The sequence below is a fragment of the Watersipora subatra genome, chromosome 10 (genome assembly GCF_963576615.1).
Source record: "Watersipora subatra chromosome 10, tzWatSuba1.1, whole genome shotgun sequence".
In the NCBI taxonomy this organism is placed as follows: Eukaryota; Metazoa; Bryozoa; class Gymnolaemata; order Cheilostomatida; family Watersiporidae; genus Watersipora; species Watersipora subatra.
In genome coordinates, this window is record NC_088717.1 from 26918196 (window position 1) to 26944265 (window position 26070).

The window sequence follows — 26070 nt, forward strand, 5'->3', positions numbered from 1 at the left end:
TTGTTTACATTGAGGATGTATTTAGCATAAAACAAAGCAAATAGTCAAACCTTTCAACATTTCTATGATGTGGCGCAAGGAATGGAACTGTGGTGAGACAGAAATACAAGCACCAGGGCATTGCGAGTAATGCATGCGCTTTAGTTGAAAGGAGCATACAAATATATAAAAATAATAAAATCTCAATAGCTCTATATCAATAACAGCTACAATAAAGCATATGAGTTTACCACAGAATAAATGAGATACAATGTAAGTGTGAGCTTAAATATTAAGACCAATGTTTCCAGTATAATATAATATCAAAAATACGGACTGCTACCAAAAAGCAGCCATCTCATCTATGTTAATATACTTGAGCAATAAACTGACGGCGAGTCCAAAAAGGGTGATGAAGAGTAGAGGACCGGAGAGACGCACTCGACCTAGTCATTGCCTATTCTGAAGACAAGTGATGACCCTGTCAATCGTTGTCAGCCTCTCTTTTAGGCATCTCATCTGAAGAATAGAGAGCTGAGCCCGAGGGTCAATCGGGAGTATAGCAGTCACCCACCATAGCCACTTTGGGCCGAGAAAAACTGCCTACAAATGTCCACAGATGAATAAGTCAGCAAGTAAAAGCCATCCCTAGAACATATGTATATTTATAAAAGGCATCTTCAAATTCATTCAGGTTGAATGACATTAAGTAACAGTACTAACAGAGGACTTGTATGATACAAAGTAACAGTACCAACAGAGGATTTGTATGATATGAAGGAACAGTACTAAAAGAAGACTTGTATGATATGAAGGAACAGTACCAACAGAATACTTGTATGATATGAAGGAACAGTACTAACAGAGGACTTGTATGACATGAAGGAAGAGTACTAACAGAAGACTTATATGATATGAAGGAAGAGTACTAACAAGTGACTTACATGATATGAAGGAACAGTACTAACAGAAGACTTGTATGATATGAAGGAACAGTACTAAAAGAAGACTTGTATGATATGAAGGAACAGTGCCAACAGAATACTTGTATGACATGAAGGAACAGTACCAACAGGTGACTTGTATGATATGAAGGAACAGTACCAACCGAGGACTTGTATGATATGAAGGAACAGTACTAACAGAGGACTTGTATGATATGAAGGAACAGTACTAACAGAGGACTTGTATGATATGAAGGAACAGTACTAACAGGGGACTTGTATGATATGAAGGAACAGTACCAACAGAGCACTTGAGACTCCCTACAGTACGTATGGCACATATTACATCGTAGCGTTACATTTTATTACAGATCATAACCACTAAATACACTACAGTTACTGTAGGTAACTATAGTTACTAAGGTTAACATATGGTTTTGTTACTAATTTTTATTACGTACAATACGTACATAAAAATTTTCAGCAGAGAGTGTTTGCATTAGATATTTACTATGGGTTTTTTTACGAAATTTTCGCCTTACGACGCCAACAACTGGAACGAATTAAAATCGTATGCAGAAAGACAGCTGCATTTCTATTACTGTTAAAGGTTGACTTGCAACAAAATTCACATTACAGTTATTTGGTATCAAAAGAATCAACAATTACTCTGCTGTGATGTAGGTGCAGAATATGTGGAAATGTGATTACAAGCTCTTAAAAGCTCAAAAACGAAAAGCCGCCGTAGATTGGAATCAGTTTATTTTTCTGACACTGTCATTACATTTGGTTATCGTTTTGTCACATGATGTTCTCATGTGATTTAAAAGGCCAATAAAAGGCTCAATATATAACTTATCGTAGCACTAGTTTATGACAAACACTTCAGGTTTTACCGAAGACCACGTATCAAATATAGATGCTCACTACGTTACGGTTTTGTTTCGACTTGGTCTAATCGTCTAGTCGTAATCTGATCATGTGACCCAATCCTTCGTAAATAATTTCTGCAGCGATTTTCGATTATCACAGGTGACCAACAGGCTCGTCATGTTTATCAGACAATGGTATGTACTCCTTCGAGCTACGGTTAAAAAATTAAACGAATTTTTACGGTGAGTTATAAGATATCAGTGCTAAAAGAGACAGCATTACAATGACGATAAAATAGACGCGTGAGAACAATAGCCATGGTTTTATTGAATGCGTGAAGTATATTTGTGAAAACATTTTGACGAATGAGGATGCCTGAAAGTGTAAACAAAAGCCATCGTGTACTACTACGTCCCATTTGAGCCGTTTTGGAAAGAGATTCTATCCTACGACGGTTTTGTGATGGCGGCGACTAAATGTTCGTTTTTTAGCTTTTAAGAGCTTGTAATCACATTTCCACATATTTTGCACCTACAACACAGCAGAGTAAGACATGGTGAATCTTTTGATACCAAATAACTGTAATGTGAATTTTGTTGCGAGTCACCCTTTAATAATGAAGTTGTAAGTAATGCTTTTTATTTCCAATATATCAGTATCATAGTACTAACAGGATGTCAGCAAAAGAGAAGCGTATGTACCTGCACATTCGCGTCTTTCACTGGTATATCCCCAAACTGCAGTCTTAAATGGTTACTGATTCGGTGTGGAAGGTTTGAAAACCATTCGCAAACCTTGCTGTAAAGGTCATCGTGCATGGCCTGCAATTCTACAAACGGACACACGATAGCATGAAAGGTATTTCTCAACATGGCTGCTACATTTTCTCTAGTGATGATAGACACGTCTTCACAGATGAACTCACAAACATGTTAGTATATTTTATCAGAAAGTATCAGCGTTTTTCCATCACTTGCAGTTGTTCTTGATGTTTGAGGTGATCTGACTGCCAGGATGCTTCGAGATTAAAATCAACAAAACTTGATCACGGTTAACAAGCTTAGAAGAAAGATACATGCCAAAGTGACGTCATTAGTTTCCCCGTTTGCTTGCCTCTCTTATTATTGATATTGGCTAATGTGTCCAAGTTGCGGTGTTACGCATCTCTTTTCTGTCAGTCCCTTTGCCAAAAGTGCAACTATTATTTAATAGTCGTCCTAATTACACATACACTTGAATCTGAGCGTTTGAGATAACATAACGCAATCAAGTTATGTCAAGTTTAATCTTGAAACATTCTAGCAGTCAGATCACCACAAACATCAAAAACCATCCCAAACGATAGAAAATTACTGCTACTTTCTGATAAAGTCTACTGAAGCCTGGTGTGAGTTCATCTCACGGTATAACAGCGATGTTTGCAAACACGGTTAAGCAAATTACAAATTTATTTTAACTAGGGGTGAACTCCCTGTGGAATTATTTTAATCATTCTGCATGAACAGTATCACTAGCCAATGACGAATGTAGATTATTGACGGCATTGCTATCTACTGTAGTAACCCATTAACTGAACTAACTAAATAACCTTACGAGTCGTGAGGTATTATTACCCCGGCATCCTCATTTTTAAAGGTTTTATAAACATTGTTTAAGATAATATGACAATAGCCATAATACTAATCACATAACCAACCTATACAATTGCGGGTTCTCTGTTAAGTCTACCATGAGTTACTACTATACTACTATTGACAATGTGAGTAATTTTACATTGATATCGCAATATTTTGTAAGTTTGCTGCATTTATTACAAGTTTATCTTCCAAATTGTTTTTGTCCAACTTATTCAATTTATAATATTACAATAAAAAAGGTCAACTCTCTCATTTCCAGCTACAAAGGAAAATTGAACGCAGCAAAATTTAAGAATCTTTTTTGCTCAACTGAGCTACAGGTGGGCAGCAGTAGAAGTGGAGAGTCAACTGAGCTACAGGTGGGCAGCAGTAGAAATGGAGAGTCAACTGAGCTACAGGTGGGCAGCAGTAGAAATGGAGTCAACTGAGCTACAGGTGGGCAGCAGTAGAAATGGAGAGTCAACTGAGCTACAGGTGGGCAGCAGTAGAAATGGAGAGTCAACTGAGCTACAGGTGGGCAGCAGTAGAAATGGAGTCAACTGAGCTACAGGTGGGCAGCAGTAGAAATGGAGAGTCAACTGAGCTACAGGTGGGCAGCAGTAGAAATGGAGAGTCAACTGAGCTACAGGTGGGCAGCAGTAGAAATGGAGAATCAACTGAGCTACAGGTGGGCAGCAGTAGAAATGGAGAATCAACTGAGCTACAGGTGGGCAGCAGTAGAAATGGAGAGTCAACTGAGCTACAGGTGGGCAGCAGTAGAAATGGAGAGTCAACTGAGCTACAGGTGGGCAGCAGTAGAAATGGAGTCAACTGAGCTACAGGTGGGCAGCAGTAGAAATGGAGAGTCAACTGAGCTACAGGTGGGCAGCAGTAGAAATGGAGAGTCAACTGAGCTACAGGTGGGCAGCAGTAGAAATGGAGAGTCAACTGAGCTACAGGTGGGCAGCAGTAGAAATGGAGAATCAACTGAGCTACAGGTGGGCAGCAGTAGAAATGGAGAATCAACTGAGCTACAGGTGGGCAGCAGTAGAAATGGAGAGTCAACTGAGCTACAGGTGGGCAGCAGTAGAAATGGAGAGTCAACTGAGCTACAGGTGGGCAGCAGTAGAAATGGAGTCAACTGAGCTACAGGTGGGCAGCAGTAGAAATGGAGAGTCAACTGAGCTACAGGTGGGCAGCAGTAGAAATGGAGAGTCAACTGAGCTACAGGTGGGCAGCAGTAGAAATGGAGAGTCAACTGAGCTACAGGTGGGCAGCAGTAGAAATGGAGAATCAACTGAGCTACAGGTGGGCAGCAGTAGAAATGGAGAATCAACTGAGCTACAGGTGGGCAGCAGTAGAAATGGAGAGTCAACTGAGCTACAGGTGGGCAGCAGTAGAAATGGAGAATCAACTGAGCTACAGGTGGGCAGCAGTAGAAGTGGAGAGTCAACTGAGCTACAGGTGGGCAGCAGTAGAAATAGAGAGTCAACTGAGCTACAGGTGGGCAGCAGTAGAAATGGAGAGTCAACTGAGCTACAGGTGGGCAGCAGTAGAAATAGAGAGTCAACTGAGCTACAGGTGGGCAGCAGTAGAAATGGAGAATCAACTGAGCTACAGGTGGGCAGCAGTAGAAGTGGAGAGTCAACTGAGCTACAGGTGGGCAGCAGTAGAAATGGAGAGTCAACTGAGCTACAGGTGGGCAGCAGTAGAAATGGAGAGTCAACTGAGCTACAGGTGGGCAGCAGTAGAAGTGGAGAGTCAACTGAGCTACAGGTGGGCAGCAGTAGAAATAGAGAGTCAACTGAGCTACAGGTGGGCAGCAGTAGAAATGGAGAATCAACTGAGCTACAGGTGGGCAGCAGTAGAAGTGGAGAGTCAACTGAGCTACAGGTGGGCAGCAGTAGAAATGGAGAGTCAACTGAGCTACAGGTGGGCAGCAGTAGAAATGGAGAATCAACTGAGCTACAGGTGGGCAGCAGTAGAAATGGAGAATCAACTGAGCTACAGGTGGGCAGCAGTAGAAGTGGAGAGTCAACTGAGCTACAGGTGGGCAGCAGTAGAAATGGAGAGTCAACTGAGCTACAGGTGGGCAGCAGTAGAAATGGAGAATCAACTGAGCTACAGGTGGGCAGCAGTAGAAATGGAGAATCAACTGAGCTACAGGTGGGCAGCAGTAGAAGTGGAGAGTCAACTGAGCTACAGGTGGGCAGCAGTAGAAATGGAGAGTCAACTGAGCTACAGGTGGGCAGCAGTAGAAATAGAGAGTCAACTGAGCTACAGGTGGGCAGCAGTAGAAATGGAGAATCAACTGAGCTACAGGTGGGCAGCAGTAGAAATAGAGAGTCAACTGAGCTACAGGTGGGCAGCAGTAGAAATAGAGAGTCAACTGAGCTACAGGTGGGCAGCAGTAGAAATGGAGAATCAACTGAGCTACAGGTGGGCAGCAGTAGAAATGGAGAATCAACTGAGCTACAGGTGGGCAGCAGTAGAAATGGAGAGTCAACTGAGCTACAGGTGGGCAGCAGTAGAAATGGAGAGTCAACTGAGCTACAGGTGGGCAGCAGTAGAAATGGAGAATCAACTGAGCTACAGGTGGGCAGCAGTAGAAATGGAGAATCAACTGAGCTACAGGTGAGCAGCAGTAGAAATGGAGAGTCAACTGAGCTACAGGTGGGCAGCAGTAGAAATGGAGAGTCAACTGAGCTACAGGTGGGCAGCAGTAGAAATGGAGAATCAACTGAGCTACAGGTGGGCAGCAGTAGAAGTGGAGAGTCAACTGAGCTACAGGTGGGCAGCAGTAGAAATAGAGAGTCAACTGAGCTACAGGTGGGCAGCAGTAGAAGTGGAGAGTCAACTGAGCTACAGGTGGGCAGCAGTAGAAATAGAGAGTCAACTGAGCTACAGGTGGGCAGCAGTAGAAATGGAGAATCAACATCATTTGAACTTCTTATTGAGCTTCAAGCAGACGGAATAAATCAGCATAAATCAGAATATAATTTTAAAATTGAATGTTTCAAGAGTTTTTGTTTTCGTTGAAAATAAGGTAAAACTTGCAGAATTATACCTTATTTCTAATGATGCAGACAAGGTACCGAAGACCTAGCATATTGAGGAGAATACGACCGCTTTTAGCCTCCCTACGCGTAGACAAGTTTTCCTTATTTGGGAAAACTTGAAGCATTTAAAATTCCAATTGCTTACCCTTCGCAATTGTAAGCCAAACACTGTAGATTCTGTCTAGAGTGGCGTACTTGAGGGTACGAGATAATTGAATGGAGCATCGATACAAGGTACATTGATCCTGGATAAGGACATGCTTTACGATACACGGTTAAAAGATATGACTAGAAATCGAGGGTACAATAAGAAAACGCTAGCCCTCTACTAACTACTAAAATATTTTATTGTGTTTGTGAGTCACTGATATAGTAACTTCCATTTTGGTCCCATATAGTAAAAAGGTAGTCGAGTGAAAAGCACAAGAAACTCCGACTTCAAGGATACACGTGCAGCAAAACAAACACATATTGCAAGCCCAACTCCACAATTTGAACTCATTTAAAATTTTTGCCCTTCTTTGGAATCTAAAAGAGTGTGTTAGAGAGAGAAGTCAATGGCGAGTACAAGCTAACGGAGAGGCACGAAAAATTTGAATACTCAAAAATTTCGAGTCGAAAAAGATATCAATATGTGAGTTTATCAAGACTGTCAGACTACTAATGATGGGAACTTGTTCAAACCTGTCAGAGGGCCACCTTGCAGCTTCTCATCATCAACAAACTCGACCCTCGCCACTGCGTATCCATCTCTTGATGATTTGCTCAAAACATGGAATCGTCTTCCCCCTACTGTGTCCACAACCGAGCGTCCATCGTCGAAAAATTGCACGTCTTTAATTTCCAACATAGTGCCATATTCTGCGTAGTCAGTGTCCCTAAAAGCAAAAATAAAATGGCATCTGAAAAGTTAGCACAGGTTCCAACTATTATCTATTATGTCTATAAACTAACTTTCACTGCTAACGAAACTGCCATATGCTAGCCAACTTGGTCAACTTGCCTAATCTGATGCTTTATCCAGCTCATATAGAGACTCGCATTTAATCGTGCAGCAATATCCTTGAGACTTTTATGCTTTCGTGTATTGATGAACAACAAATGAACACGATTTCAACGAGAAATGAATAGGACCTAGAGTTGCACGGAAAATATAGCATTTGGTGACCAGAGAATCCTTGAAACACAAAAACAGTTCTCAGACTCGAGTAATTTAGATAAAATCAACTGCAAATCTTTGCTAGAACCGCTGCATGGTTATTAGAAAAGAATAATCAATATTTCTTATAAAAAAGACTATAGCCTATTTAAGTAATTACAGTAATTTAATTAATTCTACTGGTATAATAATTATAGATAATTGGCTAGATATGCATTCTGAACATGTTCAAGTGGAGTAGTTGCAGCAAACTATTCTCTGAATAGATTTAAACAGTGACGATACTAAAGCTTTGATATCACTCAAGAAATAGTGTTCTAAACATAAAATGCAAAGAATAAACTGCTTGATTTCACTCCACAAAACCAGCAGTAAAACGGAGATATTTCAACTATTTCTAATAGTCATAAAATAGGTTTTACAAAACGGTCCATGTAATTATTTCAAACCGTAATTTCAACTGTAATTTTATTCTCCGTTAAAGAAGCTAGTAGACAAAAGTTTGCATTTTGAACATACTTCTGTCAAAATCGTAGACTTTAAAGAAAAATTTTCAATTTTCTGTTCTCAATCAGCATGCATGTTGCGAAAGTTCTTCAAAAATTTCATTATATTATATTTACTTAACGTCATAAGGATTCGTGTTGCCATCTCATACCTCAAACATATAGAGTAAAACAAGAGTTGTTCCCCCAACGCTTGTAATCATTCGCAGCAATCCATCCGTGCTGATGGTGTTCATATTAACCAATTGACTAATAGAACATCGAGAGTGTTTCTGCAGCCACACTACATTTTCACATAGATATGCTATCGCTTGACCGCTTTCATTTGGTATAATTTTGGATTGCTAATAGTCAACTTGTATATTGAATTTCCTAGGCTGAGCACTAATTTGTTACTGCCACAGGAATCTTCTTCGAATCACCATAAATAATAAACTCACTCGTGTAAATCAATAAATCACATTTCAAATGTCATTGTAATTTTATCCAACGATTTCACGGCAAACAGCCTGTCCAAATCAGCCAGCGTAACCACACTGTTAAATTCACAACGTTTGTTATTAGCTTACAAACATGTTAAAAATAGCTAATTGCTGAAAAACTATTCAAGGAAAGAGGATATTAACCAAGACAAGATCTCCCATAACAGTTTTTGGGTTCTGGGTGTTTTCAGAACAATACGATTATTGATGTTGAGCAAAACCTCACAGTAACATCATTAGGCATGTATTATTAGAAATGTAATATTAGGAATGTCCACGAAAAGTAGAGAAAAATGAACTAGTTCATAAAGCTGAGCTACAATTACTTACTATTAACTGTAGCTGTTAACTTACTCTGGTCCACTATTAACTGTAGTTGTTAACTTACTCTGGTCCACTATTAACTGTAGTTGTTAACTTACTCTGGTCCACTATTACCTGTAGCTAACTTACTCTGGTCCACTATTAACTGTGGTTGTTAACTTACTGTGGTCCACTATTAACTGTGGTTGTTAACTTACTGTGGTCCACTATTAACTGTAGCTGTTAACTTACTGTGGTCCACTATTAACTGTAGTTGTTAACTTACTGTGGTCCACTATTAACTGTAGCTGTTAACTTACTGTGGTCCACTATTAACTTTAGTTGTTAACTTACTGTGGTCCACTATTAACTGTAGTTAACTTACTGTGGTCCACTATTAACTGTAGCTGTTAACTTACTCTGGTCCACTATTAACTGTAGTTGTTAACTTACTCTGGTCTACTATTAACTGTTAACTTACTCTGGTCCACTATTAACTGTGGTTGTTAACTTACTCTGGTCTACTATTAACTGTAGCTTTTAACTTACTCTGGTCTACTATTAACTGTTAACTTACTCTGGTCTACTATTAACTGTAGCTCTCAACTTACTCTGGTCCAATCGAAAGACACATTCCAAACTGTCGCACTCCTGACTCCATCACCTGACGAATCATTAGTCGGTACCTTGGTTCAAAAATGTGCAGAGGACAGGGAACTGTCGGAAAGGCCATTGTACACACAAATATAGGAATTTCAGCTGTTTGCCCAGTTCTACAAAACAGAGAGAGCAACAGTTCTGTAAGGCAGAGCAACAGTTTTGTAAGGCAGAGCAACAGTTGTGTAAGGCAGAGCAACAGTTTTGTAAGGCAGCGCATCAGTTTTGTGAGGCAGTGCATCAGTTTTGTAAGGCAGAGCAACAGTTTTGTAAGGCAGAGCAACAGTTTAGTAAAACAGAGCAACAGTTTAGTAAAACAGAGCATCAGTTTTGTAAGGCAGAGCATCAGTTTTGTAAGAAAGCGCAACAGTTTTGTAAGGCAGAGCATCAGTTTTGTAACGCAGAGCAACAGTTTTGTAAAGCAGAGCATCAGTTTTGTAAGACAGAGCAACAGTTTTGTAAAACAGAGCAACAGAGTTCAAAAGAAAGAGCCTTATTGCAAAGCCAGTAAATCCTGCAGAGTTCAAACATGTGAATTAATATGGTGTTGCTAAACTGTTGATATGTTAGTAGTCCCTTGGACTGTCACTAGAGCATCGCGAGTTTTAATGTGTAAAATGACAGTTCATCCATTCTCTAAAATGTAAAGGCTTTGCTTACTGCAAAAAAAGTCGCGAATTCACAAAAAACTGCTGTGTATGTGGTGACTTACTTTTTACATTCACCCCGCCATGCAATAAGCAAAAACTTGCAACAAATGCCACAAACAGTAAGGAGTACACATCTTCATTTTGTATCCCTGTGAAACACGGTTTGGCCGCTAATTGTCAGACAGAACTGAAGGACAAACACATGCAATTATTTTCAATTTGAGCCGGTTGATAGAGAACAAGAGGTCAAGGCTAGAATGCCAGACGACTCACATGGAAAAAGCAATCATATCCTCTTCATGCAATAACTTTCTCTCGGCAGACTCCTTTTCAAAGAAGAGAGATATTATTCGTTGTATGGACACTGTGACAGAGTGGTGGCGGTGAGCCAGATACTACAAGGTCATCAAGATTAAATGGCAATGAGGCATGACAAAAATGTTTTGCGGTCCATCACGGTGTGTCATGTGAGTTAATCAAACAGAGGGAATCACCAAGCTAATAGACCAAGGTCATCATGTACTGTTAGAATAATAATAATAATATATTATGTAGCCGGGAGGTAATAAGAGACAACTAAACCACTATGTTCTATGTCAGACATCATCGCTAATCAACGCCTTGCTAATTTACATTATAGAACAGAGTTATACAAAAAGAGCTTTTTCTTTCAATACATATAATTTGCTCAAGTTTTCTATTTTCAGTTTTTGTCTCGTGGTCTAATTTCCTCTCTTCTATTACCAGATAATGGTAAAAATAAAGGAGACAACCCTTATAAAATTAAAACGTTCAATGTTTGGAAGCGAAACACAGATACAATGCGTCATCTTTGTGCCATGGAAATGACCTTAGCGATCAATAGCATCGCATGTGTGTGCGCATAAGTCTAGACCTCTTAAATATACAGTCTTGACAACAGGTGTAGCACAACCATCATTTTACTATAACGCCCTATAGAAGCATGATCTGCCACATTGACCCAGCATAGCCCTTGGGCACTGGTACACCAGTATGTATGGTACCCAAGGTGTCACTACACTATCACTGCATAGAAACTTAGTAAATATAGATAAGAACTTTGGTTCCCTCCTTCCGCCCGCTCTGGTTCTTTTATCAAGAAGTTGATCAACTCACGTCTGACAAATCTCCTCTGCACTGTGGACAGCATACACTGTGGTCCATGGATCTGTCCAGGCAGTGTTGACAAAAGACGTGTCCACAGGGCGTAGTAATCGGGTTATAGAGGAACCTATAGCACAGGCCACACTCGAACATGTCTGCTGTCAGCATGGAAGCATCTAGGCTGCTCACTTGTGACTCAAACTTTAGCTCCTGCAGAAAAACCGATAATGGATGAAGGCACCAGCATGGAAACATTCCCAATCCAGCCTTTTTACTGATTTCTATAGCAAAGCTTATTGGAGTTATGAAATGCGATAAGATTATTAGAGCTATAAGAATTCTTAGAGGCTGCTAATTCTTCAGTAACGCAGATACAAAAATGAATTTTCCACAATAGAATGCATCGATATCTTGGACAATCAACCGTTACCGAAACACTGCCTTCACACAGTTCACAGGGGTTCAGAGGCTATAGTAGTTCACAGGGGTTCAGAGGCTATAGTAGTTCACAGGGGTTCAGAGGCTATGGTTTGCTAAAATTGACGAGAATCGAGCTCAACGTAAAAGCTGGATGCTAAGTAGTAGCTTGCAATGTGTACGTAGCACAATGTAACATGAAGGTAACTTGTAATACGCAGGTAACTTGTAATACGCAGGTAGTATCTTGTAAAGCGCAGGTAGTAACTAGTAATGTGAAAGTACAGTAGATGCTCCTATAACGCAAATTCCACATAACGCTAAGAATCTATGTAAAGTTTTTGCTTCATAGTACATAAAAAATTTAATATACCATAGCATGTGAAGTCGGCGAAATTTCTTAAATTCTATTCAAACAACGCGCTTCTCAAGGTTAGCCTTGAAGATATCGATTTCTCTCTTGTTGCATTTTAAAGAGAGAGAAAACGATGTAGATGGTTACATCTTTATATATATTAGTACCGTGACAGTCTAGTTAGCCATGAGATATCGTCATTTGTGTCGATAAAATGCAGATAATAAGTCTGAACGGTCTACCAATCTGAATATCACGAGTCAGAGTAACATCAAAAGCGACCTTCTATCGTAACCTTGATCTTTTTTGACGGATAGCCGGAAAGACAATGTTTTGCTTTACTTTATTTTAGACACAAAAAATTTGTGTTCCTTTTGCAGAATATATTTTGCTGTCTACAATGAAACACAAACTTGACGTAAATTGAAGATGTGCGTTCTCCTTAACCCATAGTAAATTCACAATCATAGACCATGTACCAAGTGAAAATGATTAGAAAAAGGAGAACAGTTGCCGATACAAACCAAGAATACCACAGTTACTGTACAGTCAATACCACAGTTATGGTACAGTCAATACCACAGTTATGGTACAGTCAATACCACAGTTATGGTACAGTCAATACCACAGTTATGGTACAGTCAATACCACAGTTATGGTACAGTCAATACCACAGTTATGGTACAGTCAATACCACAGTTATGGTACAGTCAATACCACAGTTATGGTACAGTCAATACCACAGTTATGGTACAGTCAATACCACAGTTATGGTACAGTCAATACCACAGCTATAATACAGTCAATACCACAGCTATGGTACAGTCAATACCACAGTTACAGTATAGTCATTAGATTAAGAGATTGTCTAGTCCTTTCCTTTTTGAAGGACCAAAGGGGTGAGTTTGTGAAAATCTTGGAACAGATTACGCAATTTACATTTATTTTACTGTTTGTATAATATAAAATCCCTATAATGCGAACAGTCTTGGAACAGATTTTTAACTTGTAGGAGGGTCTACCATAGTAACTTGTAATGTGAAGGGAACGATGTGATGTTCATCTGCAGAATTTAAAACAATTTAGTATAGAACATGGTAACTAAAGCAAAACGCTCTAAAACATGCCCTGCAGCTGACACAATATATAAGCCTACCGTATCACCAATGGGCGCCTGCTGTTCCAGAAGAGCAATGATTTCGGGAAGACCGCCTGACCGTTCAATTAACGTACTGCTAGCAGCACTCAAGTCGCCTGTTGAACACGCTTCAGCAGAAGCATTGAGCTTGTGATCTTCGGGCTCCATCTTTGGTTGCAGCATTTCATGCACAATCTGCAAAAATACCTTCCCATCTATTACATCCAGTAAATATTTTCATTATAAAAACTTTGAATCATTGTCTCTGGGAGTTTCCTTAAAGGTTGACTTGCAACAAAATTCACATTACAGTTATTTGATAAGAAAATATTCACCATGTCTTACTCAGCTGTGTTGCAAGTGCAAAATATGTGGAAATGTGATTACAAGCTCCTAAAAGCTCAAAAACGAACAGTTAATCGCCGCCATCACATAACCGCCTTAAATTAGAATCTCTTTCTAAAATGGCTCAAGTGGAACGTAGTTGTACAAAATGGCTCCTGTTTACATTTTCACGCAACCTCATTTGCCAAAATATTTTCACAAATATACTTCACGCATTCAATAAAACCATGTCTTATGCGTCTATTTCATCATCATTGTAATGCTGTCATTTTGATCACTGATATCTCAGAACCCACTGTAAAAATTCGTTCAATTTTTTAACCTTAGCTCGAAGGAGTACATATCATTGTCTGATAAACATGACGAGCCTGTTGGTCACCTGTGATAATCGAAAAATGCTGCAAAAATTATTTGTGAAGTATGGGTCACATGATCAGATTACGACTAGGCGATTAGACCAATCCGAAACAAAACTGTAAAGTAGCGAGCGCCTATATTTGATACGGGGTCTTCGGTAAAACCCGAAGTGTTTGTCACAAACTAGTGCTACGAGAAGTTTTATATTGAGCCTTTTATTGGTCTTTCAATTTATGTGAGAACATCACGTGACAAAATGATAACCAAGCGTAGTGACTACGTCAGAGAAATAAACTGATTCCACAGCTTTTCGTTTTTGAGCTTTTAAGAGCTTGTAATCACATTTCCACATATTTTGCACCTGTAACACAGCAGAGTAAGACATGGTGAATCTTTTGATACAAAATAACTGTAATGTGAATTTTGTTGCGAGTCAACCTTTAATAATCTTGTGGTCAATAACAATTACTTTGAGATTTCGATCAAAATATATAAGTGTTGATGGGTAAGCAGGCTGTGTTACAATACTTTCTAAAGGTACGGTCACAATTGCCGATTTTTTCGTTGATTCTGACCGAAATCACGAAATGAACGAAAAACACAAAATTATTCGGTCGATATTCACAGAATTATTAGAGCTGTGCATGCACACCGAAATCGTCGACGAAACGATTTCAATTGGCTAAGCAAATTATTACGAGCACAACTCTAGCAGCTTTCGCGATTTATATAGTCCGAGGCACATAACGCGACACGTAAGAAAAACACTGACGTAATTCGCCATAGTAAATCCGATGCATCTGACTTGATTTCGATAAAGATGGCAACTCTTGCTACAACAGAACTTTTGCTGTTAAAAAGAAATTGTTATTATTAAAAAACAAAAAGGATTCGTAGCCATGGTGTCCGACCGATAAAAAACCAAAAATTGCAGAATCTAGGCAGTTGCATTGTATGTACTAGGTTGAAATGCATAAGTACTTTTTTGTGTGTCGTAATACGTGTCTTGGACTAATCCATTAGCAAAAGCTGCTTAAACTCCGCTCGCTAATAATTTGTTTAGCCAATTAAAAGCGTTTTATCAATGATTTTGGTGTGCATGCACAGCTCTGATGATTCTGTGAATTTCGACTGAATATGTGTTTTTCGTTCATTTCTGTCAAAACCAGTGAAAACATCGACACGCGTGGCCGTACCTTAAGAATACGCCACAGAAACTAACTAATAGAAGACTCTTTAACACATGAGCTCATCTAAAAAAAACACGTATAAAAAAACTAAACTAAAAGTATAGAACATATTCAATGATTTGATACAATGAATATTATACATTATACATAGTTTATGGAAAATGGTTGGTAAAAAACACAAAGTTTTATTCTGGTAGAATAGCTGATTCTTAACAGGGTATGAAAGAAGGCGAGCCACTCTTTCTTACTCACTATGTTTTCATGATGCGGCTTTGAAGATGTACTAAAATTGGGTTACCGTGTGCTAAGCGTTTCAATGAACATTCGCATGATGCAGATCAACGCGGGCGAGTTGTTAAAAATGATAAGGATTTTTGTCCCAGAGATCATAGCAGCACATTCAGAGCAGCTAAAATCAAAATAAGAATGACTAAAGTGTGGAAAATGTTTAAAATGGAATAGCTTGCGCGGCATTTGTTTGTGTATCATCCACAAGTGCTGTTTCTATCTTTCAAAAGCATTAACCAATTGGTAAAACTTGTAACAAAATTTGCTTGGCGCGTGTATTTCGGTGTTTCCATTTTGCTGATGACTCAAACCTACAGTTTAACCACATTATGGAAACACAGTGATTGAAACCACTAAATCAGTCAAGTGTCAAAACATTCTTACTACTTTGCAGTGCGATCTCTCACTACATGGCCCCTTATGTTTTGATCTCTCGCTACATGGCCCTTCATGTTTGGATCTCTCGCTACATGGCCCCTTATGTTTTGATCTCTCGCTACATGGCCCTTTATGTTTTGATCTCTCGCTAGTCGCTACATGGCCCCTTATGTTTTGAGCCTTCAAATATCACACGTTTTCCAATACCCAGTTCCATTGTGCAAGGAGACAGATTTACTATGAGTTTGACAATAGGTTGAACTGACAAAATAGTTAGCCTGTAAATCTCTTAAATCAACTAGATTCCCAAAACGATCATTGTGGACCAGCTTCTAGTTTATCAAGGGCTACATAAGTGGGAGCAATTCTCTGAAGATCGTATATGATATCTGAGTAGCTTACTGCAAGCAGAGCTTGAGCACGTTTTTAAGAGACATTGTTGTACAAACAATGGCTCTGTAATCTTAGCTGGACATGTCTGAGTCAAGTGAACATCGATGAGGGAAGACATGTACAGTTTCAGAAAGCAATTCAAGATGGTATGTCAATCCTGGCACGACCAAAAACCTTTCTTTGGTAACTGAACCACAACCTTTTTGGTAACTGAACCACAGCCTTTTTTGGGAACTGAACCATAACCTTTCTTTGGTAACTGAACCATAACCTTTTTTGATAACTGAACCACAACCTTTCTTTGGTAACTGAACCACAACCTTTTTTGGTAACTGAACCACCTTTTTTTGGTAACTGAACCACAACCTTTTTTGGTAACTGAACCATAACCTTTTTTGGTAACTGAACCACCTTTCTTTGGTAACTGAACCACAACCTTTCTTTGGTAACTGAACCACAACCTTTTTGGTAACTGAACCACCGTTCTTTGGTAACTGAACCACAACCTTTTTTGGTAACTGAACCACAACCTTTTTTGGTAACTGAACCACAGCATTTTTTGGGAACTGAACCATAACCTTTTTTGGTAACTGAACCACCTTTCTTTGGTAACTGAACCACAACCTTTTTTGGTAACTGAACCACAACCTTTTTTGGAAACTGAACCACAACCTCTTTGGGAACTGAACCACAACCTTTTTTGGTAACTGAACCACAACCTTTTTGGTAACTGAACCACAACCTTTCTTTGGTAACTGAACCACAACATTTTTTTGGTAACTGAACCACAACCTGGTTTGGTAACTGAACCACAACCTGGTTTGGTAACTGAACCACAACCTTTTTTGGTAACTGAACCACAGCATTTTTTGGGAACTGAACCATAACCTTTTTTGGTAACTGAACCACCTTTCTTTGGTAACTGAACCACAACCTTTTTTGGTAACTGAACCACAACCTTTTTTGGAAACTGAACCACAACCTTTTTGGTAACTGAACCACAACCTTTCTTTGGTAACTGAAACACAACCTTTTTTTGGTAACTGAACCACAACCTTTTTTTGGTAACTGAACCACAACCTGGTTTGGTAACTGAACCACAACCTTTTTGGGAACTGAACCACAACCTGGTTTGGTAACTGAACCACAACCTTTTTAGGAACTGAACCACAACCTTTTTGGGAACTGAACCACAACCTGGTCTGGTAACTGAACCACAACCTTTTTGGGAACTGAACCACAACCTGGTTTGGTAACTGAATCACAACCTTTTTGGGAACTGAACCCCAATCTATTGTTTGCGAGTCGAGCGTTTTGCACCATGGCTGCTCGTTACCAGCAACCATCGTTTGTGCAACAGCATATTCCTCATTGTTGGAAAGCCAATACATCTACATGTAATTATTTACTGCTAAGTGATAATATTGGCCCTCGGCAACAGTGACATGTTACAATAAGAATCTAATCAGAAGTTGCTCTCATTCCTAGTTCAGCACTCATTTAAACCCTTGGAGCAATATTCCAACAGTACCTAACAAAAGGTGCAGCCATTTATCGGAAATCTTAATAATTTCACTGAATGAGGTCATCATTTAATTATAAAGTTTTTTTTATGTTTGTCAAAAATGAATCCCAAAAAGTCAGTAACGTCTTCCTCTTACGTGATGTAGGAAATTGGGCTACAAAACAATCACTCATAAATCTTAAAATATAAGAAAAGAAAGTTTCACTACCAAATACTCGGTTTTGGCTGACTTTATAATGGGCAAAAATGAATACATTCTTATAGAGGGAAACAACACTATTCACCAGTTCCTAGGGATCGTTCAAAGACCAATTAAAATTGCCAATCATGGAATGGCCTGACTGAATTCTGATGCAATACTGTAGAAACTGCCTAACAACAATAATACATCCACTCTAGAATATTTTTAAACAGTTCTAGCAAACGCCCAACAGTACAAGATTATTCTAGCATAGCGCTGGCTTGCCCGAAAAAACACTTCCTTTCTAAACAAAGCACTACTCTTGTATATGCTGGACATAACCACTAGACTTAGAACCACAAAGCTAATGAGGCAAATAGCTGACAGCTTCTATAACCTTACTGCAGGCTCTGGTTAGGGCCAGATAATCTAGGGATCGCGCTCCTTTTTTATCTTCTATATCAACAGAGGCTATGTATTCTCAAACCATGCTCGCATTCAAAGAGAGAAAAGGAACATTTCCTCACCAATATTACCTCTAGACTTAATGACAAATATGCAAAGCGAAGGAACCCAGGCTTTGGCTTTATGTTCAGTACGATCGATCAAACCTTGCAGTGTATGGCACTATTCTTGAAAATAAGCTTGTAGAACAACAGCTAATAGACATAAAATAAAAGAAACACGCCTAATTAATGCTGTGTAATTCAGAAGGGTAGGGGTCAGAGTGAGTAATATAAGGAGCAATATATCTACATGTATATATGGTTGACATAGGAGGAGTGACCATCCCAGCTAATTATCACAATCATTACATGCCCTCTGCCTCCCATGAATGATTAATGATTTCAGTTTTAAAACTCAGCGAATGTTTCAGACGATTTTAAAGACTTTTTAGAATGTTTTTGCAGCTGTTGCGGGCTATAAATAAGACTATTAACCAGTGATCAAGCCTTAAGATTAAAATATATCAGTTAAATATATCACATTTCAGATGACTGCGTTTAAGCTCAGGCTAGTATTTGAGAAGTGAGAAATGATTCACTGTATCTCTAAACAGAGTATCTTTAGAGGAAAAACACAGAGCCCATCCACTAGCATTCTTAGCACCCACTCTTATTTAGATAAATGACTTGCGCTTATTATGTATGTCTAATATTAGGTCAATATGTAGAAATATACAACACAGGGAGGTTATAAAATGCACTTTTTATAGCAATTGTTTAATAAAAAGCAGTTTTTGATGGATAATACTTTTACTGTGTTATGAGCTTTAACCGCCATAAATATTTACAGACGCTACATCATGACAACTTTGTACCTTTCAGCAGCCACGGTTTAAGTTGCTTTGTTGAAGCTTTCAACAAACCGCTCGAGTGAGGATATTTAATGGACTCGAGCGATGATACCTAATGGACTCGAGCGATGATACCTAATGGACTCGAGCGATGATACCTAATGGACTCGAGCGATGATACCTAATGGACTCGAGCGATGATACCTAATGGACTCGAGCGATGATACCTAATGGACTCGAGCGATGATACCTAATGGACTCGAGCGATGATACCTAATGGACTCGAGCGATGATACCTAATGGATTCGAGCGATGATACCTAATGGGCTAACAAGAATAAATGAAGACAATTTACATTAATATTAATAAGACCTGTCCAAATTGCCAGCCTATACAAAAAGGTACAGTCATACCTCTCTACGTACAAGTGCACGACATGCATGAGATGAGAGAATACACAAACTTGAGATGAGAGTTGACTTTCGAGCAAGTTTCTTTCTTGAATTACCAGTAATCCTTGAGATACGAGAATACGGGCCGGTTGTCGATGGCCACTGTATGCGAGAGGCCACTTTCAAGAACAGCATTGCTCAGTTTTTTTCCTCGAGTTTGAAAAAGTATTGAAAAGGTTGGCTAAAGATTATAGTGAACGCCAGGCAAAATATGGCTAACTGAAAACTTAGCATTAAAACTTAGTTTTAAGTGTGCGTTTAGTAAACTAAATTCATTCAAGTTAAATTCAAAGTTTCTATTATGTAGGCTTACAAAAGTCTAGTGTACCGAACACGTTGCTCTCACGTCTTTCTCAGATGGTTGTTAGTACCAACGTCTGTTTCCAAGGTCAAAACTCTATAAAGTAGTGTATATAGTGATGTTACGCTTCATTGCAGATCGTAGCAACAAAACAGGTGTTGGCTACTTTTTAGCGCTAATACTGAATTCCAACAATTAAAAGCACGTTCTTCCACCATGATATCCTGTTTAGGCATTTTTTTCATACTATGCTGACGGATTAATTTTGTACTTGATTTTATATAGGAAATAGTGCCTTGAGATGGGAGTAAATTAACATACAAGTCTCAGAATGCATTAAGCTCGCATGTTGATTTATGACTATAGCTAAAAATTTAGTTTTAGCTAAAAATTTAGCTAAAACAAAAATTAATCAGCCTCCACACACATGTCCCAACAACAACAACAGCAACAATAACAGCAAGGTGCTGGAAGAACAATACAGCTGGTAACTATTTTGGCTTAGGTTTTAAATCAAAAAACCAAATGAAACAACCTGTGGGGCAGATGCCAACAATTGTGGTGCTACATAATACTGAGACAGAGTCATCTTTTGATACTGGCAGTTTCTTCTCCAGCAGAAGAAACATTTATCATTGAAATCAATCACTACATATCAGAGACAATATGACGCTGGAAGCTCGCCAAGTACTTGGGCAATATATGTGAGCACGCTATCAACTATAAGTTTTATTAGACGCATTTAACCATCTACGTGTACTTCTTCACCTAATGTTAACAATTTTCTTCTAGTAAACCATTATGTAACCAGGCGATGTCGCAATCGCTCACGCGTAGTGGCACGTGTATACAGAGCTCATGCTCTAACGGCTGCTAATAAAAGTGGTTATACAACTCACGCTCTTTCATAAGTGCATAGATGTCTCACAAAACAACTCCGATCGCGCGGTTCACGCATATATCACAGCCCAGTAAATGCCCCTTTGCTGTTTCGCACAGCGCAAGATAAGATGCTAAAATTTAAATCGAAATACGGTAAAGTACATAAGTCTCTAGAATGCTGTTGGAGATAATAGATCAACGCTTTACCTCCGGGTCCAAAAGCCCAGTTATATAAGTTGTTTACTAGCCACAGTATAGTCTAATGTATACTGTGGCAAATTGATGATGTGCTGGCACCACGCGACTGTCATGCATGGCACCACAATACGCACGTCCAACCGCTATCGCGCGCGCATGTCCCGCTTGTTTCAAAAGTACAGAGTAAGAAGCAATAACAAACATATACACGAGCCGAGAATCAGTCTGAACAGGAATATGTTATTCATTTTTTTGTCGAGTGGTTCCGAGACTTCGAATCGAATCCCCAAGTGAAAAGGAGTTTTTTTTATTTTTATATGCCTGCGGCCTGGCCACTGCATTGGAGAAGTTTCCTTCTGTTAGTTTTTACCCCATTAGCCCTAGCAATGAGAAAAAGAGCGCATGACCTGTTTGGGTAAAAGGAAAGAGGAAGGTGCTTGTAAGAGATTAATTTGATATCTAAAACACACTGCCAATAACGTTATACTAAATAAATAACCATATGTAATCCGTGAGTTGACGAGAGAGAATGGCAACTAGAAACGACTGACAATGTGATACTTGCATGATGTGAAAACTGTCTTCAGAAGTACTGAAGCAAAAGAGAGATTTGGTCTCAAAATTTTGTTAAGTTGTGGTAAGTTGTGTAAGGTTTTAAGTCAATGTTAACCTACCAATTCACACAAAAAATTTAGAAAATTGAACGGTTTGTTGTTAAGCAAATGGCTGAGTTGAAATATTATGCATGAATGGCAGCACCACGCTCATTATCCTAGAATTGTGGTCACAGTTGTGTGTTGTTACCAATTCTTGACACCTAAGTACTTCTCTCATTAAACTTAAGAGAATAATGCTCTGGAAAACTATTCAGGATTCTCAGTTTGCTAAACATCATACCTTGGTAAGATTGGTACGCGCTGGCGTGGCCATTCCGTCAATCGCGAGACATTTCATATACGAGAGGGCCGCTTCATTCTTCTTCTCGAGCAGCTCGCATGCTACACCTTTCCGGAAATAGCCCTAAAACATTGTTTAATTGTGTAATAGCAACCAGCAATCGCTTCGATGAATGAAGATAGGGCTTAAATTAAATAGACAGTGGTAACAAGGCCTTTTGGTGGCAAATTCTTTACACCGCAACAAACTAGAGTCTTTGCATCTTTTTTATTCACCAAAGTAACATATAATTCAAATATCAAAGGTTTTATAGGTATCAAGAATTATAACTATTAGAATCCAACTAGATATGTTTTATTTTAGAATTAATACCCAACTCAAACAAGTGCTAAAACCCAACTCGAATTAGTATTAATACCAACTCAAACAAGTACTAATACCAACTCAAACTAGTACTAATCCTAAACTCAAACTAGTGCTAACACCCAACTGAAACTAGTACTAATACCAACTCAAACTAGTACTAATACCAACTGAAACTAGTACTAATACCAACTCAAACAAGTACTAATACCAACTCAAACAAGTACTAATACCAACTCAAACAAGTACTAATACCAACTCAAACTAGTACTAATACCAACTCAAACTAGTACTAATACCCAACTCAAGTAAATACTAACAGGTGCTAATATTTCAATTCTACTGGTATTTATATACTACCAAGTGAAAACATATAAGGTAAGCGATGACAGGCTCACCTCTGCCCACTGGGGTTTCAACCTAATAGATTGGAGGGCATCTTGAAGAGCTTGCTCGTACTTGTCAAGTTTGGTGAATACTTGTGATCTATTACTCCATGTTACGTGGTCATCAGCACCTAATCATCACAGAGCATTGTTAACTCATCACAGAGTATAGCTAACCCGTTTAGCAGGTTAACTAAAGCTCCTATTTCAATGCCGAGTTACAAAGTATACCCTAACGGTAAGTGAACATTTTAGGAAGTATGAGAAAGCTGGCATATAGTACAAAGACCTCCAGTGGATAAAAGTAATGAATGATATTGTCCTAGTAAAGTAGACCTTATACAGTAGCTTAGCCTAAAAATTCAAGCTTTGTAAGAAACCATAATTGAAGCATTTTCAATACTCTGCTGTGTTGAGGACACTTACTGATTTTGATGGCTTGAGTATATAACGCAAGTGCTTTGTCATAGTTCTGTTCAAGAAAAGACTCGTTGGCGAGTTTCTTTAGTTGCGACACTTCCTCGAGTTTGGGAAAGAACTTGAAGATTAAGCGAGTCATGAAAACATTTGGTTGAAAACCAACACTAATAGAAGGGTTTTCTCCACAAAACATGCATGTATTTGATTGCACCTTTTCTAGACATTTCTTGCAGAAGCTGTGACCACAATAAATGGTAGTTGGCTCCAAAGCGGTAGACAGGCAGATACCACAAACAAATGGTTCGGAAGTCACCCACTCCTTCAGGGTTACAAAGTTTGGAGGTCTAAAGTAATCTTCTGACTTTCCCATTCCATCTCGAGATACTTTGACGAGCGCTTCAATAAAATGGAGCAATTCACCGGAATCAATTGTTTTACTTAGCCTGTAGGCTTTGAGGAATGCTCTGAAAGCCTCCGTCACCTGTCCATCTAAAGCTAGCGAATTGCCAAGTTTGAGGAGCAAATGCACGGCAGGTCCTTTTTCTGAAATTATTCTTTCATAAATTTCAGAAGCGAGGCGAAAATTCTGTGATTGGAAGGCTTCTTTAGCTACATCAACCATAGTTATTCAATCCATTTCTGTGATGACACCAATTTACTGAGTAAATAGTAGCAGACCTGCAAAAACTGACAGGAGTCAACAAGATGCTGTTCTTTGAAGAAAGAGGTCAACAATTCGAAAGTGATAAAATCGTCAGTATATCAATGAAAAGAACACAATTACTGCTACACAGAAAGGCAAATTTAGAAATTGCCCAACCTCCTTCCTTGATTAAAATCTTCTACCAGATTATAATATTCTATATATACATAATTTCTTACAAAAACTTGATAGGCAGCAATGTGCAGGTATTTTAAAGGGTATAGCGGCTAGACTTGTATTAACATAGAAAAATCTAAAATTGATTGTTGGTAAATGAGCAACCTGTACCAAACATATAATACCTGTAATCGAATGCAAGCAATAGATTATTGACTTTGAAGTCTGAAAATTATTACTATAGTGATATCTAATACATCTGCACGTAAAAATAATAACATGAAGCTAACATTTATAATTAACGTGGTAGTTCTACGACAAAAACGATGATTTTTGGCCAACCCGGATCTATGGGAAATTAAACTTAAAACCTGTATAACTTATATAGCTGTATTAACAATGTACATACTAACCTTTGAGCCTAGCAACGCTAATGGGTCTATTAAAATACCTAAACAATGAAGCTCTTTCTGATGGCGATTACGTAAAAACTGAAAATAAATTTATCGCTTAAATAAAAACTTACTACAAAATGCTTCCAAACAGTTGAGCTACAATAGCAGTCAACAGTTGGCATACATTGATATCTTCTAGAGCGTCGATACTGAGAGGTCGATCAATGATAAGTGTGGGTTACCCAAGGAAGAATAAATTCTTAACAAACTATCGCGAGCACGCGTTGTGCGAGTATTATCAAATGTTTCAACTTTTACGTAACATTTTGCTGTCCATATGTAGATTTAATGCTGAAGCGCCCAAATTGTGTTATTTCATTCGCCGCGTCAATAGTAAAATATTGTCGGACGTATACTTACCCATGAAAACCTGAAGCCAATATGAAGAGTGCGCACTCAGCGCGTGAGCAGTAAAGCTTTATATAAGCATAACGGCTACGTATTATGGCTTATAGACTGTGATCGCGAAGCTCTCTGTTAATTTATGTAACTGTAGGCTAACGGGGTGTCATTAGAAGGGACTTCATTATAAGTTAGTGGTCGAAAGGAAATTAGGCAGTTATAAAATGCTGCACAGCCATTTATTCACCATCATGTTCGTTTGCTAAAGATTGCGCCTATTTGAGTCTAAGGAAATATTAGCAACACGTGCATACAATTTAAAAATCATAAAACAGGTTGATCAACGTTTATTCTGCAGAAGATGAATAATTCAACCTGGCAGACAACTGGTTTCGTTAGGAAAAAACTAATTAAATATGACTATTGATTACCACAATAAATATTGCTCAAAAAAAAAATTAAGATTTCGAGTGGAGAGATTTATAGTGACATCATTATTTCAATATTTTTTCTACGTCTCCATGTGTTATAGAAACGACCGAGATCGAAAACAAGACCTTGAAAAACGTGTTATGCGCTATATTTCTTGACAGAATAATGTGCAATTATTCCCAAGTTTACCGAAGTTTTGATGAAGTCTGCCATAAACACCTCAAAGAAATGATAGATGAAGTTCTATATAAAAGAAAGACTAGAACGTTTTAGACTGGGTGGAATACAGTTTCTATGAAACTACAAATGCAACAATGAAACAATAAATGCAAGCTGCAGATTGTTCATAGAATCTAATAATGGACTCGTAGAAAAAATGATAATTATAGCCTCTGGCTGTTCAGTCACAAACCGATTCAGACTTCCGTGATCTTATCATTCTCCGACGAAGAGTGATAAAATACTTGGATAAGTACATTTATAATCTGGATCTGGATGATGTTTAGTCCCTAGAGCCTCATGAGAAGCAAGAGAGGGACCCTCCGATCACTAGGTCTTTTTTTTTTTTTTGTTAGTCCGCTACAATCTCCCCAGTGCGGATCTCCCGAGATGTCCTGAGGATGAATCCCTGCAAAAACTGACCAGAGTCACAGGAAAGGGCGTTTAGATTGTTAGAACGTGTGGTCATGTAGTGAGTAGATGCGTTCATTTCGGTCAGTGTGTCATGGATGGATGGAAACGTATCTTTGTTTGATACGATATTAATGTACAAAGACAATCTCTGTTGCTGTCTTCTGTGTTTTAAAGACTTTAAGCCACACATGAATTTTTCTTCTGAGACGGACACATCTCTGCCTTTAATATTTTTAATGAACCTCACAGCTTTATTTTGTATGCGTTCCAGC

General features: G+C 38.7%; 1 protein-coding gene across 1 annotated transcript; it reads right to left on the bottom strand.

The window, feature by feature from the left end:
* On the bottom strand, positions 1 to 24650 carry LOC137405775 (LON peptidase N-terminal domain and RING finger protein 3-like). Its single transcript, XM_068092167.1, has 11 exons — positions 24463 to 24650; positions 23123 to 23794; positions 22709 to 22827; positions 21948 to 22070; positions 13282 to 13458; positions 11366 to 11563; positions 10502 to 10623; positions 9533 to 9694; positions 7156 to 7349; positions 2498 to 2625; positions 1 to 582 (listed from the first exon to the last, which is right to left on the bottom strand). Exons 2-11 carry the CDS (start codon positions 23736 to 23738, stop codon positions 430 to 432), a joined length of 1992 nt encoding a protein of 663 aa, XP_067948268.1. The 5' UTR covers positions 23739 to 23794; positions 24463 to 24650; the 3' UTR covers positions 1 to 429.
* Positions 24651 to 26070: the final 1420 nt, after the last annotated feature.

Bases quoted from the DNA above. Each gene is read 5' to 3' on its own strand.
- LOC137405775 (XM_068092167.1), bottom strand. From the start codon at position 23,738: ATGGTTGATGTAGCTAAAGAAGCCTTCCAATCACAGAATTTTCGCCTC. The intron at 13,459-21,947 runs GTATGATGTTTA...GTATTTTTGCAG, and splicing joins CGCGTACCAATCTTACCAAG to ATTGTGCATGAAATGCTGCA. The intron at 10,624-11,365 runs GTGAGTTGATCA...ATGACCTTGTAG, and splicing joins GCAGAGGAGATTTGTCAGAC to TATCTGGCTCACCGCCACCA.